At 44.1% G+C, this 18,426-nt stretch overlaps 1 protein-coding gene across 1 annotated transcript in view; it reads right to left on the reverse strand.

The window, feature by feature from the left end:
* Positions 1 to 18,426, reverse strand: part of ACOXL (acyl-CoA oxidase like) — a 387,631-nt gene that overhangs the window by 169,252 nt on the left and 199,953 nt on the right. Inside the window, 2 exon segments of the mRNA XM_016949229.4 lie at positions 17,618 to 17,722; positions 17,724 to 17,751. Of these exon segments, the coding sequence (XP_016804718.3) occupies positions 17,618 to 17,722; positions 17,724 to 17,751 (133 nt within the window).

Raw genomic sequence — 18,426 nt, forward strand, 5'->3', positions numbered from 1 at the left:
ATTTCTTTTAAAGTCAAGGATAAAATACAGGTGCCTGTTATGAACCACTTCCTTTAACCACTGCATTGGAAATTCTTGCCACTTGTATAATATAGGCAAAGAAACAAATGTAAATGATTGGAAAGGAAGAAACAAAGCTATCATTTTTCTCAGGTGATAGGACTATCTTCATAGGAAACCCAAAAGAACTACAAACAGATCGTTAGAATTAATATGGCACTTTAACTAGGTTGTTGATTATAAGATCAACATACAAAATTAAACTCCATTTCTATACACCAGCTTCAAAGTATTAGAAAATATTTTCAAAACTACCACACACTTTATAATAGATATCTACTCAGCTGCTATTTTTTGGGAACTGTCTTAGCACCTACAGAGATGGGACGTCCGCTGGCACGTTCATAACACGTGACCCCATTCCCTAACCAGAAGTGGCTGAGTTGGAGAGGACTCTGACTCAACTGAGATGCAGATTCAGCATTTGATCTGAGAAACACCATCTCAGAGTGTGGCTGGAAAAGAGATGCTATAAATTCCAAATGGACAGTCACAAATGCAGAGAAGAGCAAGAATGGGCAGACACCAAGAGGTGCAAAGGCTCAGACTATGAGAGAGAGAGACCCTCTAGCACAGATTGGGGGACTCCAGACCCCTTCGCAGTCCCTGGTTCTCATGAGAGCTAAATTCCAGAACTTCCCTCTCTCTCTCTCTCTCTCTCTCCACCCCCCACCCTTCCTCCTTAAGATTGATTCTTCATTCTTGCTGGAGAAAGTTTATAATTGATCTCTTTTATTTGCATCCAAAATAATCTTAACTAAGATGTAAGATGATCACAAATTCAGAAGTCAACTTGTAAAACTTCATCTCCCTGCCACCAACCTTCTTGTTTCCTTGCTGGGATATGGGGTGAATCCTTCTGGACTGAACTGGCTCAAGGGAGAGTAAAATGAGAAAGTTAAACAACATACCGTGGATCAAAATTTGGCAAATTGGCCCAGGATCTACGCCAGTTCTGTCCATTATTCTCTAATATGTCTGGCCGCTATCCATTCCTTATGAAATTTATAATTGCCTTGTTTATGCCGTTAAAAATTTTGGGCTGAGACCCTCAAAGGAATGTTGCCAAATAAAATGGATTATCCCTGGGTCATTTTAGCAATCTCTCTTTTCCTTATCAGTGATGAAGGTCAGTTTTACTGCTGGCTACTTTCCCCCTCTAATTTGCCTGACAAGATAGGACCTGCTAACCTAGGACACTCACAAAGATGACATACGGGCTTTCTCACTGGGGAGCGATTTTTTCCAGTAACCACAAATTAACATCAAAAGACATGCTGGTGCGCTGCACCCATTAACTCGTCACTTAGCATTAGGTATGTCTCCTAATGCTATCCCAGCATGGCACATGTGTACATATGTAACTAACCTGCACATTGTGCACATGTACCCTAACACTTAAAGTATAATAATAATAAAATAAAATAAAAATAAAAATAAAAATAAAAAAAAGACAGAGGATTGTTTAAAAGCCATGGACTTATGTTAAATGAGGGTTGAGTGTAGAACATTCATTAACATGGAACCCAGAGGGCCAGGGAAGAAAGTTATCACCTGCCAAAAAAGGGGACAAGGTCCTGAATTAGGGATAATAGCCTTAGTTTGGAAGGCCTGTAGAACCTTCGCCTCTGTCTTTTATAGATTTGGAGAAATAATATCTCACTTCTGGCCTTGTTCGTCCTTCCATGGGAAAACTATAAGGATAATAACTCCTACTCACAGGACTATTGGAGGATTAAAGGTGGCAGCATCTATACATGTCCCTAGTGCTTCTTCATAGCAGGGACTCAAGAGAATGTCAGGGAGTCAAAAATGATTTTTTTTTTTTTTTCAAAAAATAAGAGCTGATTCCTCTAATCTTGGAGCAAGGTTCTTTCAAAGTTGAATCATTTATAATCACAAGGTGATTTTTATTGTCTGTCTTTGTAAATCCCTATAGCCAAATAGCTTAGGGTCAGCAGAATTCTCAGAAAGTAACAGCAGAGGAAAGGGGAAGCCTAGGCTTTCATCCAGAGCCCCAGAACTTTGGGGTTTTTTCTTGAAGGTTCTCAACCCTTCCAGAGAAAGAGATCTCTGACCAATAAAAGAAAGGGAGTTGGTCAGAAACCAGTTGATGCCCTGGAAAAATGAGACTCTTGAGCAAAGAGTCTGGCTGATAAAGTTGTCACAGTAACCACTGAGAAGGCCCTTCTACTAGGGGGCCTTACTGACACTTGGACCCCAGACAGATCCTTCTTGGGAGGTTTGCCAGATCCAGCCTTGGACCCTCTGAGTATGGACCATGCCTGAACTTCTTCCACCCTACCCACAAGTCACTTGGCATTATGGTGAAGCTCAGCTCGACCCTGTCCTGCCCACAAATGCAATCCCAGCCAGCTGGACTCAGCTATTCATGACCCAAGCACCAGCCAGAATTTTTCATGGTTCTGCTTCTTAAGAAATTGTATAGGGAGCAAAAGGGCCTCTGCCACATCAGATCTACGTCAAGCTGACCTACTGGTCTGTAGTGAAATGTACGTGTCTCGGGGGTTGCTGTGAGGAGCTAAGTATTTAAACAAACACCATCTATGTTATTCCAGGGAACAGTAACTCTGCAGCATCCAGGTTGGAGGGGAGACCCCCGAATGACTGTCTCTGCTCGCACCAGTCTGCTGCTTGCCTGGTGCCCACTTTGCCTGGAGGACTGTTCCAGACGAGCTTCGAGTCCCGCCTAGGGCTGAGCAGGAGCCCACTGTGCTTTTGGATTTTTCAGTCTATTTTTTTTTAGTTCTTCTGGATCTTCCTTGGTCCCTGGCTCCTGAGTGGTCTTAGCTGTCTACATTCACAATCCATCTGCCCTTCCTCTACAGCCCACAGAAACCAGAAGCCACATGGAACAAGCAGGAACAGAGGCCACAGGCTCCCTCAGGAGTGGACTAAGGGCTTGAGCTCCAGTACGTGGGCTTTGCAACATCTCTTTGTGATTCCCAGAGATCTGTTTTGTTTATTTCAGGCCTTGGCTCTGTTCCAAGGGTTGGTTGATGCCAGATAAATGAGGTGGTGTTGAATGTCCCTGAGGAGTTAGTCCTGGGACAAAGTCTACTGAATAAGCAGAGGGCTCTGCCTCACATCACTTTCTGAAAAAATTTGCAAACACTTGGAATTGCTTCAGCGTTCCCTATGCAATCATTAAATATAATCGCTCAGTCACTGCCCGGATGGATTACATCTCCAAGCAGCAAAGAGCAGCTCTGCGTCTAACGTGAAAGGAGGGATCAGTGCGTGTTTGCTGATAACCTTATACTATGCTGGGTTGCAGAGCTTTTTTGAGACTTCACTGCGCTCCAGTTTTGTAGATATTTTTTTCACCCTGCTTTGGCTGTTTCTGTTCTTCTTCGTGAAATTCTGGAACGCACTGAGGAGAAACAGGGCAGCTGGGGGCAGAGATGAGAAGGGTCTCCACTGATGTGGGAAGACATAAAGTCCTGCTGTGGAGACTGGCCCTGAGGGCAAGGTGACACGAGAGTGGCACCTTCTAGTGTTGGTTTCAAAGGAGCCAAGATGGAGGGCACCGGCCCTGGCCATGGGCATCCGGGCTCAGGTAACACAAGGGCCAGGAGACACTGCAGGAGGTCCTTGTAAAGAATGTGGTTGTGCAGGGCCAAGGCCAGCAGCTGGGCTTGAGTTCCAGCTCTCCCAAGTGGAGGGGCAGTGGAGACCCTGTGGTGTGTTCAGGTCCCAGACCTGTAGACCCCCATGCTTTGGTGTCAGCAGTGGCCGAGAAGATGGCTTTCTTCCATGGTCCCAAGCCACACCCAAGGAACCCCAACCAGGCAGCTCCCATGTCTAATGGGTCCTGGAGGCAGAGGGAGAGAAGGGAAGGGGAAAGTGTTCGGATCTTTCAGTGTGATCTGTTACTACAACCAGCAAAAGGGAAAGGAAAGAGAATCAAGTTTTATTGAATATCTACCATGTTCTGGGCCTTAAGAGAGAAGGAAACTGAGGCTCCCAGTGGTAAAGTCCAAGATTACAGAGCCCTGACCATGAGATTCCAACCACACCAAAGCCAGCAGCTCCCCTTCCATGACAAGGGACCTGTCCCATCTCTTAGAATGCCCCCTCTCCATTGTAAGGCAGAAATGCAAGATCCAGGGCTGTTTCCCCTATCATTCTCTCAGGATTTTAGAAATTCAATCTAGGTTTGCTTGAATATGGAGAAAAGAGGCAATGTGAAAGTAGAACTAAATATCAACAGTCTGAAGAACTTGGTTGACCCCACCCAATCCTTAAAGCAAGAAAGTGGGAAACGAAGCGAAACTGCCAGGCCTGCATCACATGACTAATCAGAGCCAGCAGAGTTCGGCTCTCAGGCAGTGTTCCCACAAGGGCAGGTGAAGGGTTTTCAACACGTTCAAAGGAGGCCAGTTTGATTCTCCCCTTACATGCTGAGATTAGAGGCTGAAATGCAGAACGTGTGTAAGCACGAAGCACTGGCCACTGGGAATGTCACAGCTGCACGCCAAGAGCAGAGTTCTGCCAACTCCAGTTCCAGCCTCTCCTTGACTCACCAAAGGGGACTGGGGTGAGTAATTTAACCAAATCCCACCTCACTTCTCTCAGCTGGACAACAGGGGGAAACAGCAGGAAATCTCAGAAAGACTAATAAGAAAAGAAGGGTCTGGTCCTGGTGGCTGACTTCCACCGCCATGAGAAGGTCCCCTCCAGCTAACACTAACCACGGGGCAGCTCAGCAAAGCATGTCTATGGACACCTGGAAACTGAAGCTTGGGAAGTGAGGACCTACCCAAATTCAGATAGTTGGAAAATTACAAGTTAGAGCCAAACTGTGCTCATCCCATTAAGGAGGACTCTGCTATTTTCTGAAGCAGAGAGGGCAGAAGCCAACACAACTCAATTTTCATATGGCAGAATGGTTTGGAGCATGAGTTTGGACATAGTCTCTGGGTTTAAGATATGGCTCTCAACTTCATACTGAGTGGGCAAAAGCTGAAACCATTCCCCCTGAGAACCAGAACAAGACAAGGATGCCACTCTCACCACTTATATTCAGCATAGTACTGGAAATCCTAGCCACAGCAATCAGGCAAGACAAAAATAAAAGGCATCCAAATAGAAAGGGCAGAAGTCAAATTATCTCTGTTTGCAGATGACATAATTCTAGATATATAAAACCTCGTAGTATCTACCCAAAAGCTCTCAGAGCTGATAAACAACTTCAGCAAAGTTTCAGGATAGAAAATTGATGTACAAAAATCAGTAGCATCTATACACCAGCAACGTTCAAATTGAGAGCCAAATCAGAAAGGCAATTCTATTCACACTTGCCACAAAAAGAATAAAGCTAACGTTCACATGTTATGCCACAAAACATGATGCCACAAAAAGGAATACAGCTAACCAGGAAGGTGAAAGATCTCTACAATAAGAATCACAAAACACTGCTCAAAGAAATCAGAGATGACACGAACAATTGGAAAAACATTCCATGCTCATGGATTGAAAGAATTGATAGTGTTAAAATGGCCATATTACCCAAAGCAATTTACAGATTCAACGCTATTCCTATCAAACTACCAATGACATTCTTCACAGAATTAGAAAAAAAAACTAGTTTAAAATTCATATGGAACCAAAGAGAGCCTGAATAGCTAAGGCAATCCTAAGCAAAATGAACACAGCTGAAGGCATCATATTATTTAACTTCAAATGATACTACAAGGCTACAGTAACCAAAGCAGCATGGTACTGGTAGAAAAACAGACATATAGACCAATGGAACAGAATAGAGAGCCCAGAAAGAAGGCCACACACCTCTGATCACCTGATCTTCGACAAAGATGACAAAAACAAGCAATGAGGAAAAGACTGTCTATTCAATAAATGCTGCTGAAATAACTGGCTAGCCATATGCAGAAGATTGGAACTGGACCCGTTCCTTACAGCATATACAAAAATCAACTCAAGATGGATTAAAGATTAAATATAAAACCTAAAACTATAAAAACCCTGGAAGATAACATAAGAAATGCCATTCTGGACATAGGCCTTGGCACAGATTTCATGACAAAGATGCCAAAGCAATTGTAAAAAAAGAAAAAAAAAAAAAAAGTTGACAAATGAGACCTAATTACATGAAAGAGCATTTGCACAGCAAAAGAAACTATCAACAGAGTAAACAGACAACCTACAGAATGGGAGAAAATATTTGCCAACTATGCATCCAACAAAGGTCTAACATCCAGAAGGAACTTAAACAATTAACAAGTAAAAACCAAACAATTCTGTTAAAAAGTGGGCAAAGGACATGAACAGACACTTTTCAAAGAAGACATACATGCAGCTAGCAAGCATATGAAAAAATGCTCAACATCACTAATCATTAGAGAAATGCAAATTAAAATCACAATGAGATACCATCTTACACCAGTCAGAATGGCTATTGTTAAAAAGTCAAAAAAATAACAGATGCTGGCAAGGTTGCAGAGAAAAGGGAACACTTATACACTGCTGGTGGGAATGTAAATTGGTTCAGCCACTGTGAAAAGCAGTTTGGTAATTTATCAACGAACTTAAAACAGAATTACCATTCAACCTAGAAACCTCATTATTGGTTATATGTCCAAATAAATATAAATCATTCCACCATAAAGACACATGCACGCGTATGTTCATGGCAGCACTATTTACAATAGCAAAGACATAAAATCAACCTAAATGCCCATCAATAATAGACTGGATAAAGAAAATGTGGTACATATACACCCTGGAATTCTACACTGCCATAAAAAGGAATGAGATTGTGTCCTTTGCAGCAACAAGGATGGAGCTGGAGGCCATTATCCTAAGCAAACCAACACAGAAACAGAAAACCAAATACCACATTCTCACTCATAAGTGGGAGCTAAACATTGAGTACACACAGACACAAAGAAGGGAACAACAGACACTGGGGCCTACTTGAGGATGGGAGGAGGTGAGGATAAAAAAACTACCTATTGAGTACTATGCTATTACCAGGGTGATGAAATTAGCTGTAAACCAAACCCCCATAACACACAAATAACCTATATGACAAACCTGCAAATGTAACCCTGAACTTAGAATAAAAGTTTAAAAAAAAAAAGCATGAGGCCTGGCACGGTGGCTCCCAGCACTTTGGGAGGCTGAGGCGGGTGGATGACTTGTGGTCAGGAATTCAAGACCACCCTTGCCAATACAGTGAAACCCGTCTCTACTATAAATACAAAAATTAGCTGGGTGTGGTGGTACGTGCCAGCTACTTGGGAGGCTGAGGCTGAGGCCGGAGAATCACTTGAGCCTGGGAAGTGGAGGTTGCAGTAAGCCAAGATCATGCCACTGCACTCCAGCCTAGGCAACAGAGCAAGACTGTCTCAAAAAATAAAAATTAAAAAAAAATAAAAGTATGGCTCTGCCATTTTTTAGCACTTAAACTCACTTAAACTTTGGCAAATTATTTAATCTTTCTGGCCTCAGTTTCCTTCTTGTGTAAAGTAAGACTAATAATAGTATTCACTCAATTTGAGAATTAGCTAAGTTACTCCACGTAAAGCACTAATAAAGGTATCTACACATACAGGATGTGCTTTTGACTATTAACAAAAACAAATAAAATGCAAGAAGACCCTGCAGCCCCAGGCCAGGACATACCTGGGTCTGGGGCCCTAAATATGCTGTGTCTGCTATGGCAATAAGCTGCCTTTTCATTAGCACAGAGAATCCGTAGGAAGGTCGGGTTTGGGGTATCGGAAGCACTAAGCCCTATGGAGTTTAGCACCTCACCTTTGGGAGGTAAGGATTTCCTAACACTAAGAGGTTTGTAAAGCTGAAATAGGACCCGTGTGCAAATGCAGAGAGTAAGGGGGTCTCATTCACCCAGTGACTTCCGCTCATTCTGTACCGCAAAGCTGAACTTACCCTGCTTGGGGAAGCTTCCCCAGGTGCTCCAGGGGTGATTTCCCACTGTCCTCTGGTTGTAGCTTCACCATATCACCGTGGGCTCTAGGGTCAGATAAATCAGACTTCAAATCCCCCAATGGGATCTGGGTCCACCCAAGTGCTCAGAGCCTCAATTTTCTCTCTTTTCTTTCCTTCTCTTCCTTCCCCTTCCCTCCTTCCTTTCCTTCTTTCCTTCCCTCTTCCTTTCCTTTCTCTTTCCTTCCTTCCTTCTTCCTTCCTTTCTCTTTCTTTCCTTCCTTCCTCCCTCCCTCCCACTCTTCTTTTTTTTTCTTTTCTTTCTTCTTTCTTTTTCTCTTTCTTTCCCTCCCTCCCTCCCTCCCTCCCTTCCTGCCTTCCTTTTTTTTTTCAGGGTCACACTCCGTCACCCAGGCTGGAGTCCGGTGGCATGATCTTGGCTCACTGCGACCTCCACCTCTTAGGGCTCAAGCAATTCTTATGCCTCAGCCTCCCAAGTAGCCAGGATCACACCACCACGCCCAGCTAACTTTTTTTTTTTTTTTTTTTAGTAGAGATGGGGTTTCACCATGTTGGCTGGTCTCGAACTCCTGACCTCAAGTGATCCACCTGCCTCAGCCTCCCAAAGTGCTGGGATTACAGGTGTGAACCATGGCGCCTGGCCACATCAGCTTTCTCATCTGTAAACTGAAGATAACCAAAGTAGCCACCTCATAGGATTATGATTTGGTGCCCAACCGTTTAGAATTGTAATATCCTCCTGAGGAACAGGCCCCTGGTCATTATGAAATGATGTTATTTATTCTCGGCAATATTCTTTGCTCTGAAATCGACTTTGTCTGATATCAACATAGTCACTCCAGCTTTGTTTTGACTAGCATTAACATGGTGCATCTTTTCCCATCCATTTATTTTTAACCTACTTATACTTTTCTATTTGAAGTGGGTTTTTTGTAGGCATATAATTTGGTCTTGCTTTTTTATCCAGTCTGACAATTTCTGCCTTTGAATTGGGATATTTATATTTAAAGTGTTTATTAATATAGTCAGGTTTAAATATACCATTTTGCTATTTGTTTTCTATGTGAATAATCTTTTCATTCTTCCATACTTCTTCTTTTCCTACCTTATACATCTTTAACTTATCACAGTCTACTTTCAAATAATAGCAAATGACTTCACACATAGTCTAAGGACCTCACAATAGTGTACTTTCTTTTCTCCTCTCCTGGCCTTTATGCTATTGTCATGCATTCTATTTTTATGGATGTTATAAACCTCACACTACATTGTTATTATTTTTGTCTAAGCAGTTATCTTTTAAAGATATTTAAGTGCTAAAAACATCATGTATTTATCCGTATGGTTACTACTTTTGGTGCTTTTCATGCCTTTGTATAAATCTATATTTCTATCTGGTATCATTTTCCTTCTGCCTGAGGAATTTTCTTTAATATTTCTTATGATAAAGATCTGTTGGTGATGAATTCTCTCAAGTTTTGCAAGTCTGAAAATATCTTTGTTATACCTTTATTTTTGAAACATAATTTTGTTGGATATAGAATTTTAGATTGATTTTCTTCCCTTTTAGTACTTTAAAGATGCCATTCTACTGTCTCCTTACTTGCCTTGTTTCTAATGAGAAATCTGTTGTCATCCTCATCTTTGTTCTTTTACACATAATGATATAGGAGATAGAAATTATTTAGGCAGATATGAGGGCAAATGAGTCCTCAGCAAAACTTCCCTTCTAACAAAAACAGCCCCAGAAATAATTTTTTTTCTAACAAACAGCAGCCTGAAAGATGGAGCTGCAAACATAGATAAGGAAGCTGGAAGCTTGCACAGGGGAATGTCAGCAGCTGTCCAGTGACGTCCAGTGTCTTGCAAACTGTTTAGCATACATATATTGTCCATTTTTTGATTGTTTCAGTCAGGAGGGTATATCTGCTGCCTGTTGTTGCATCTTGATCAGAAGTCTGCTCATGCTGAAACCTCAGGGCCTTGCAATTCCATGCACAGTGTACAGTGCCCCTCAAATTACCTGGCTTCCCGGGAACATGTACCTAGTACACTGTTCTGCACATAAAGAGAATTTAGCAATACTTAGCAATGATTCTTAATCAGCAGTCATTGAGGCTATGAGGTGCTTGCATGAATATGAATTATGAAAATTCCAACCAGTATCGTTCATTTAACGATCATATTGTGGACAATTTTTCTTTCTTGTGTGAAATCTCATTTATCGCAGGTTTTATGCAGAAAAAGGAACAGATTATACCACAAAGGTAAAGATAGTTTGAAAAATTAGAACTCAGAAACAAAGGCGTTAAAAGACTAAAATATGATTTAATTCCAAAGTTTCCCTTCTATTTGTACTCTGCACGTGTCTACCTCACTGCTAAGAACGTTCCTTAAGTAACAGAATATTACTCTTGCAACATTCAACCCAAAGAAAGCACAATTGCCAAGGTTCCTGTAGAAATAGCTAGTTTAAGACTTTCTCGTGATTTCCTAACACAGAGTGATAATGTTATTAAAACTGACCATCAAGTGTTATGGAAACATCAATTTGTGGAGAGAAAGAATCCTGGAATCCAAAGGTTTCCACAGAGCAGTTCAAGAGCAGCAGTGCTGGGACCATGAATTCTCAGTGAGGCCAAACGTGAGGGGCTGCTGTGTGCACTCATTCCGCCCAGATCCAAGATAAACCAAGCAGTTAGAAAAAACTGATCACTTTCTGTGTCAATGCTCAGGAGACATGTGAAGGCCTTTATCTCTTTCCCACTTTCAAATACAAATCTTAAGTCTCAAGGGCCAAATTAATAACATTCCAGTGAAAACTAAATGATCATATTTTGGTCTCAACAGAAGCCAGATTTTGGTTTCTAGCAGGGCTGAGAAATCTATTCCCCGGAAACTCCAGCTTCTTTTGATCACCACAGACACACTCTGATGACCTGCAGCTCTCAACTATATATAGCAAGACCCTTTCTGTTTGATCAGTGAGTCTGGGCTGTGTTTTGCAAACAGTAGGCTACAACACATGAGCAGGTCATGAAATCAATTTACTGTATCATGACTTGCTTTTTAAAAGATGACACAAAATAAGAAAATATGAGAGCACCTCACAATAGTGAGGCCGGTACTGTTTCATAAAATTTCTTTTTTCAATTTCATACATGTGTCTTTGTAAATACTGGGTTGTAAAGATTTGTAAAGGAAAGCATACCTTTTACTTCAGGTTAAGGTCAAAATAATTTGAAAACCACTGGTCTAGAAACTAATTAAGCATTCTGCGTTCAGCTGCTGGTGGGAGTGGAAATTGGTTTAACCTGTACTGACAATACCAATCATCATTTACATTAGGGGTGTCCAATCTTTTGGCTTCCCTGGGCCACACTGGAAGAACAAGAATTGTCTTGGGCCACACATAAAACACGCAAACACTAATGATAGCTGATGAGCTAATTTTAAAAATTGCAAAAAAATCCCAAATGTTTTAAGAAAGTTTATGAATTTGTGTTGGGCCACATTCAAAGCCATCCAGGGCTGCATGAGGCCTGAGGGCCACGGGTTGGACAGGTTTGATTTAAATACTTGATTCCCAAAAAGCAATCCCAGGTATGCACAAAAATAAAAGTTAGGTGCCAAGGTACTAGAATGTTTTCTATAGTGTTGTTTAAAATAATGGAACAATTTTACATAAGCTGAGGAATTGATTGAATGCATTATGGTACACCTACAAGATAAATGGTACCGGCTATGAAAATTTTACTTCAAAGTAAGGTTGTAGTAAAGAGTTGAAGTAATATCCATATCAAGTCTTAGGTAAATTAGGGGGGTTCTAAAATTTCAAATACACACACCCACTGCACAGAAAGAATATACTGCAGACAGTAAGAATCATCTCTGAGAAGTATAATTTTGGGATATATTTACTTTTTTGTGCTTTTCTTTATTCTCAAAACTTTCTACAATGGATATATATTACTTTTGTAATTGATAAAAATAATGCAATAAATGTGATTTCAAATAGACTTTGCTCAGCCAAGAAGCTGCCCTCCACAGATGATGCTCATTTTAGGCTATAGCAACAAACACTAAAGTTAGCAGTTGAGAGGGAAAAGATTTCACAGGGCCCTATGTTTAGAGTAGTGGCAAAAATTAGGTGCAAGATGCACCCATATCTTGGTAAATTTTACAATAATTTCTCATGCTCCCCTCTTCTCAAGTCCCCATCTCCTAAACTAGACACACTAACATAAAAATTTGTCCCCAACAAATGAGCTGTCAAGATGGGTTGTGCAGGTTTTAAAGCTAATGAATGTCATCATTGCTCTCATTATGAGTAGTCTGTAGGCAACACAGTGTTCTTTCTCCCTCCAAAAGTAATAATAAAATCATGTTTTTAAAAAAAAAAAAAAAGTGTTCAGGGTAAAAAAATAATAAAGCAAGAAAAGATCAAGGGGGCCAAGTTTTGTGGATTAATTCCAAGTTTTAAGGGTAAGAAAGAAAACAGATGCACAGGACATTCTTTCATTCATTCATTCATTCATTCATTCATTCAATGTCTGTGCACATCAGTCTATCTGTCCATCTGTCTGTCAGCTGGTCATCACTCAGTCCACAGCTATCTCCTGAATATTCCACACAACAGTCAGACTTAGGCTGTAGTGATCAAGGACTTGGTCCCTGCCCTCACTGCCCTCATGGTCTAGCCTCAGTTTACTCATTTGTAAAATGGAAATAAGTGAGAATAGCTGACGTGAAGTGTCCATATGTGCCAAGCACCATGCTGTAGTGCTGCAGGCTGAGCCTCTGTGCACTGGATCAGCTGCACGATGTGGTGCTGGGGCCTGAAGGCACCACAGAGTGCCTGCTGTAGGCAGCTGTGCAGACAGGCTCCGGGCCTTCTCTAGGTCTGGTTCCCGCTTTTTCCCTTTATTCCTTTCCTCCCCTGCATCCTCATTGAGACCCAGCCCATGCCTGTCATGGTGTCCCTCAGTGCACCACAGACTCCCACACCCTCAACCTGAGTTCAGGTTCCCCTGCCTAGCAGGTCCTCCAGCCCCACCTGGAAGGCTCTTGCTCATTCCTTAAGTTGCTCAAGTGGCACTGCTTGGGGACCCTCCACAGTTTGCACTGAGTACTCTGAGCCCCTGCAGCTGCACAGGGCCTGCCTCGTCGTGCTGGGCTCTGCAGCCACCTGTCTACCTGGTACAATGGCAAGCAAAAGAGACCATGTGGTATCTCTTTTCTCCAAATCCCCAGCCTGGGCACATCGAGGAAACATCAACTCCTACTTCCTGAGTCTATGTGTTGAGCATTTGATGCTCTTTGTCTCATAGAATTTAACTCCCACAACCTCTACAAGGGAAGGTTTGTTATCTCCATATTATGTATGGAAAAACTGAGGCATAGGGTGGGAATAACTGGCCCAAAATCATGCCCAGGATTACTGGCTTCAAAGGCAGTAAATGTGTGTTGAAATATATTTTTTGGAAGCAAGATGTGCCTAGTCCTACAACCCAAAAAAGAGATGGTCTTTGGTTTCCTCTCAGTAGCCCCCAGACTCAAGTCCACACTTCACTCCCAGGGAGTTCCAACCTGAAGATGCAGCGTGTGTGCATATGAGCTTAAAACAATTAGAAGATGTTCATTCTTTTCTTTCAACAAATATTTGTGTCTCTACAAATATCTCCATGCTAGATGTCAAGTGGATTGGGGGTGGAGAGGAGAAGGGAAGGAACAAAAATGGAAATCAGGGCCGTGATACTGTGATCTAATAAGAAATGTACATCGTGTTTCATCCCTGGTTCCTGGCACAGAGCTCCTAAAACATTTTTTATTTCCTGAGTGATAGGGATGCTAGAAGCATCCTTTGTTCTAAACTTACTCTTTTACCCCAGTCCCTGACACAGAGTTCCTAAACCTCTTGGTATTTCCTGGGTGCTGGAGCATCTTTTGTTCTAATGAGGCAACTCCTAGTGGGCTCCTGGTCAGCTTCTGGATGGGGGCTGGTCATCAGAAATGCCAAGCCACGGTTAGAAGCTCACAGCTTTTATCGCCCTCCCTGAAACCCCTGCCATCCTCCAGGAAGGGCAGAGGAGCTAGAGATTGAGTTAATAATTGATCATGCCTATGCGATGAAGCCTCTATAAAAATCCCTAAAATAGTTCGAGACCAGCCTGACCAACATGGTAAAACCCCATCTCTACTAAAAGTACAAAAATTAGCTGGGCATGGTGGCACATGCCTTAATCCCAGCTACTCAGGAGGCTGAGGCAGGAGAACTGCTTGAACCCAGGAGGCGGAGGTTGCGGTGAGCCAAGATTGCACCATTGCACTCCAGCCTGGGCAACACAGCAAGACTCCATCTCAAAAAAAAAAAAAAATCCCTAAAATATGTGGTTCAGAGAGCTTCCAGGCTGGTGAACACATCCTTGTGCCAAGCAGGGCGGTGCACACCAACTCCAGAGGGACAGAAGCTCCTGCGCTCAGAACCCTTCTGGACCTCAGCCGATGTATCTCTTTATCTGGCTGTTTATCTGTATCCTTAATTATTTCCAGTAAATATTTAAGTGTTTCTCTGAGTACTGTGAGCTGTTCTAGCAAATTATTGAACCTAAGGAGAGGGTCATGGGAACTCCTGATTTATAGACAGGTTAGGCAAAAGTGTGGGTAGACCAGGAATCATGACTCGCACCTGTAATCCCAGCACTTTGGGAGGGTGTGATGGGAGGATGACTTGAGGCCAGGAGTTTGAAACCAGCCTGGGCAACACAACAGTGAGATCCCCATCTCTACAAAAAATAAATTAGCCAGTGTAGTGGTATGCGCCTGTAGTCCTAGCTACTTGGGAGGCTGAGGAAGGAGGATTGCTTGAGCCCAGGAGTTCAAGGCTACAGTGAGCTGTGATTGTGCCACTACACTTCAGCTTGGGTGACAGTGAGACCCTGTCTCAATAATAATAATAATAACAACAGTGCGGGTAACCCAGAGAACCACTATTTGTGACTAGTATCCAAAGTTGGGGGAAGACTTATGGAACTGAGGCCTTAATCTGTGGAGTCTGCATGCACTCCAGGTAGTCGTTGTCAGAATAAATTAAATTGTAGAGCAGGGTTCCCCAATCCCCAGGCCATGGACCAGTACCAGACCATGGCCTATTAGGAACCGGGCCACACAGCAAGAGGTAAGTGGTGGGAGCAAGTATTACTGCCTGAGCTCCACCTCCCGTCAGTTCAGCAGCACCATTAGATTCTCATAGGAGCGTGAACCCTATTGTGAACTGCACATGTGAGAGATCTGCACGCTCCTCATGAGAATCGAAAGCCTGAGGATCTGAGGCAGAACAGTTTCATCCCGAAAACATCTCCCCTACCCCGCACCCCCCACCCCCAAAACCATCCATGGAAAAATTGTCTTCCACGAAACCAGTCCGTGGTGCCAAACAGGTTGGAGGCCACTGTTGCAGAGCACCCCGTTAGTGTCCACAGAGAATTAGAGGACTGGTTGTTATGGAAAAGCCACACATCTGGTGTCAGAATTATTGTGAGCAGAGGACACAGCATTTGCCTTTTAGGGCCCTCTGCCCCAGGTTGCTCAGGAGCTACTGGGCGCAGAGTTCTGTGAGGCAGCGTGCCTGGGGGGCTGGCATTCCAGTATGGACTGCGTCTTCTCTAACAGGGTGGGGTTATTTCCACACTGCTGGGTGGTCCTCGGCAGCACGGGTGAACATGACAGGCTGGATCACTGGAGAGCAGGCGAGGGCGGTTGTTCCGGGTGGCACTGCCAGGGCTCAGCATTGACCCTGGGGAAATACGGCCTCCCAGAACAAGCACTGAGGCCAGGACGAAGGGATGAGGGTTAGGATGACAAGAGGGGTGCAGGAGGGTCTCTGTGCAGGGAGGCTATGAAGGCCTGGGGGTGAGAGACCCCTGGGCCTGCCCACCTGTGAACTGCGAGAAAGGGAATGAGTCACGGGAGCCCAGAGGAGCAGGAGCCTGCGAGAGGTTCTGCGCAAGCCCTCAGGCTGAGTCACCTGTCAGGGCCACAGTGTCTGAGCTCAGGGCCCCCAGCAGTGCCCCAACACCCCACTGTGTGGGCTGTCCCTGCCTGAGGGGCCACTTCAGGTCATACCCCCCACCTGCTGACCTAACCTTCTTACTCTACCCCCGAATCCCTGGGCTGTGTTCCCAGCTGCTCCCAGCCTGCTCATTGAAGGGACAGCCACCTCCTGGAGATGCAGGTAGAAACCAGCCCCCTGGCAGGGCCCTCCTTAGCTAAGGAGAGTCACCTCGCGCCATTGCCCCAGCTGCCTTGGAGGACCTCAGCTCCTGGCCAGCTGCACCCTAGGCCAGCTATTATTTCATTCTCCATTCCCTTTCTTTTCCATGTGGACCCCACGCAACAACCCCATAGGAATGAAGCAGACATGCCCCACCCCCCACCATCATCAAGGACACATCTTCACTTAGCCACCTAAAAGAAATGATCACGCTGGCTTTCAGGTGGACAAACACCATGGATCACATGGGAGAGGCCCTCAGGCTGTGCCCGCAGCTCTGCCTCTTATGAAGGCTCAGCCCCTCTTCACCATTGCCCCTCTGTGCCATCCGTTAGCTCCACACGGATGGCAGGGAATCGGCTTTCCAGAAACTCATCCTTTCCCTTTTATTTTCTACAGCTGCCCTTGATCCATTCTCTTCTGAAGCTAAAACTCTTCATCTTCCCCTTCATGTTCAGAGGTGCTGTTTATAAGCAAATATTTGATGAAGTTCAGCATTAAATTCAGACCAAAGACCAACAGGGGCTCCCTCCTTCCATTCTCCTCTGGGGGTGTGGTCTGGAGTTCCAGTAGCTGCCACATCTGGCTTGCATTCGAATGAAGTGCACAGCTGATCCTGCAGTCCTGCCGTGCCACCACGTCACAGGTCCACAGCCTCATGCTGGGTGTCCTGCCCTCAGACACCCAACTTGGGTTCACTTTGTCATGGGCTCTGGACCCCCGCATGGGTGTGGAGACCTGCAGAGTCCTGCAGGGCTTCTGTTCTCACAGCTGCACACAGATCCAGCTGCTCTCAGAGTCCCCCTCAACTCCCTCAAATATTCATATTGGGATTTCTCACACCTTGTGCTTCTCACCACACAATCCAGTCTGAGACTGGGGCTGGAGACACACCACGAAGTCTCTGAATGCTCTGCCTCCTGTGTCCTCACCAGGGGTGAGGGAAACCCTTGGGGTCATTTCCTGTGTTCTCCCCAAGGGATTAAAACATTGGAGCAGAGCTTTGATCATCTGAACCTTCAGTGGCCCTTTCCCATACTGTCCACTACTACCTTTGCCCCACCAAGTTTCATGATATTTATTGTGTGCCTTCATGGGCCAGGCATTTTACAAACATGTATTCTATCAGTCCTGGCAGCATCATATGAGGGAGACACACAAGACTATGAGGCTGGTAAGAAAGGAACCCGGAGTCATGGGCAGGTGGGATTTCTATTAGACTCTGAAGCATGTTATCTGCCCGCCCCACAGTGCTCCCCCAGTGTGGGTTGTATCGTGGGGACCCACAGGGGCTGCAGGCCTTGGGGCTCACCACGCCTCCAGTGCACTCACGCAGTCCTGCAGGCAGCGGATGTTCTCCCAGGTGCTGTAGGCCTTCAGCCCCGCCACCAGAGCCTGCAGCGAGCGACTGTTGACCAGCTCCTTTCCCTGGAAGACAACCCTCATCCAGGAGGGCCCCAGCATACCTGCGGGACAAAGCAGACACGTGTGATGGAAGTGGCGGTGCAGTCAGCACATGTGTGAAGGAGCATTACCTGTGAAGTGCTATGACGCTATTTGAGGAAAGAATATGATGTCAGTGATGCAGATTTTAAACTGTAGACAGTCACTAAAAAATAACAGTGGCATAGTTAAAACGCTACCAGTGGAAACCTAAAAATTATTTAATTAGTCCACGAAACACAAGAGCAGAGGGAAAAGGGAACAAAGAACATATGGGATAAATAGAGAAAAAGTTGCAGGATAATATTCTAAAACTCTATGTTTATTGATAGTTACATTAGGTGCAAATGGTTTAAACAGTACTATTTAATTTGGAGACTGTCAGACATGACTTTTAAAAAATCAAGATTCAACTAGATGCTTTATACAAGAAACCCACTCAAAATATAAAGAGAAATAGGTCAAAAGAAAAATAACAAAAAAATTTACACCTGCAAACACGAACCAGAGGAACAGCAGAGGCCTGTCGGCATCTGACGTAGACCTCGAGATTAAACCTGCTCCTCCAAAGTCTACCAAAGTCTTCATGGGTCTGTCAAAACTGTCACCCTGCACCATGACCATACGTGCAACCATGAGTCTCCACCACATTGTTCTCCCATTGGAAAACCTCTCCTTTGCTTTCTGTCCAAGTTTAC

Source organism: Pan troglodytes, chromosome 12 (genome assembly GCF_028858775.2).
Source record: "Pan troglodytes isolate AG18354 chromosome 12, NHGRI_mPanTro3-v2.0_pri, whole genome shotgun sequence".
In the NCBI taxonomy this organism is placed as follows: Eukaryota; Metazoa; Chordata; class Mammalia; order Primates; family Hominidae; genus Pan; species Pan troglodytes.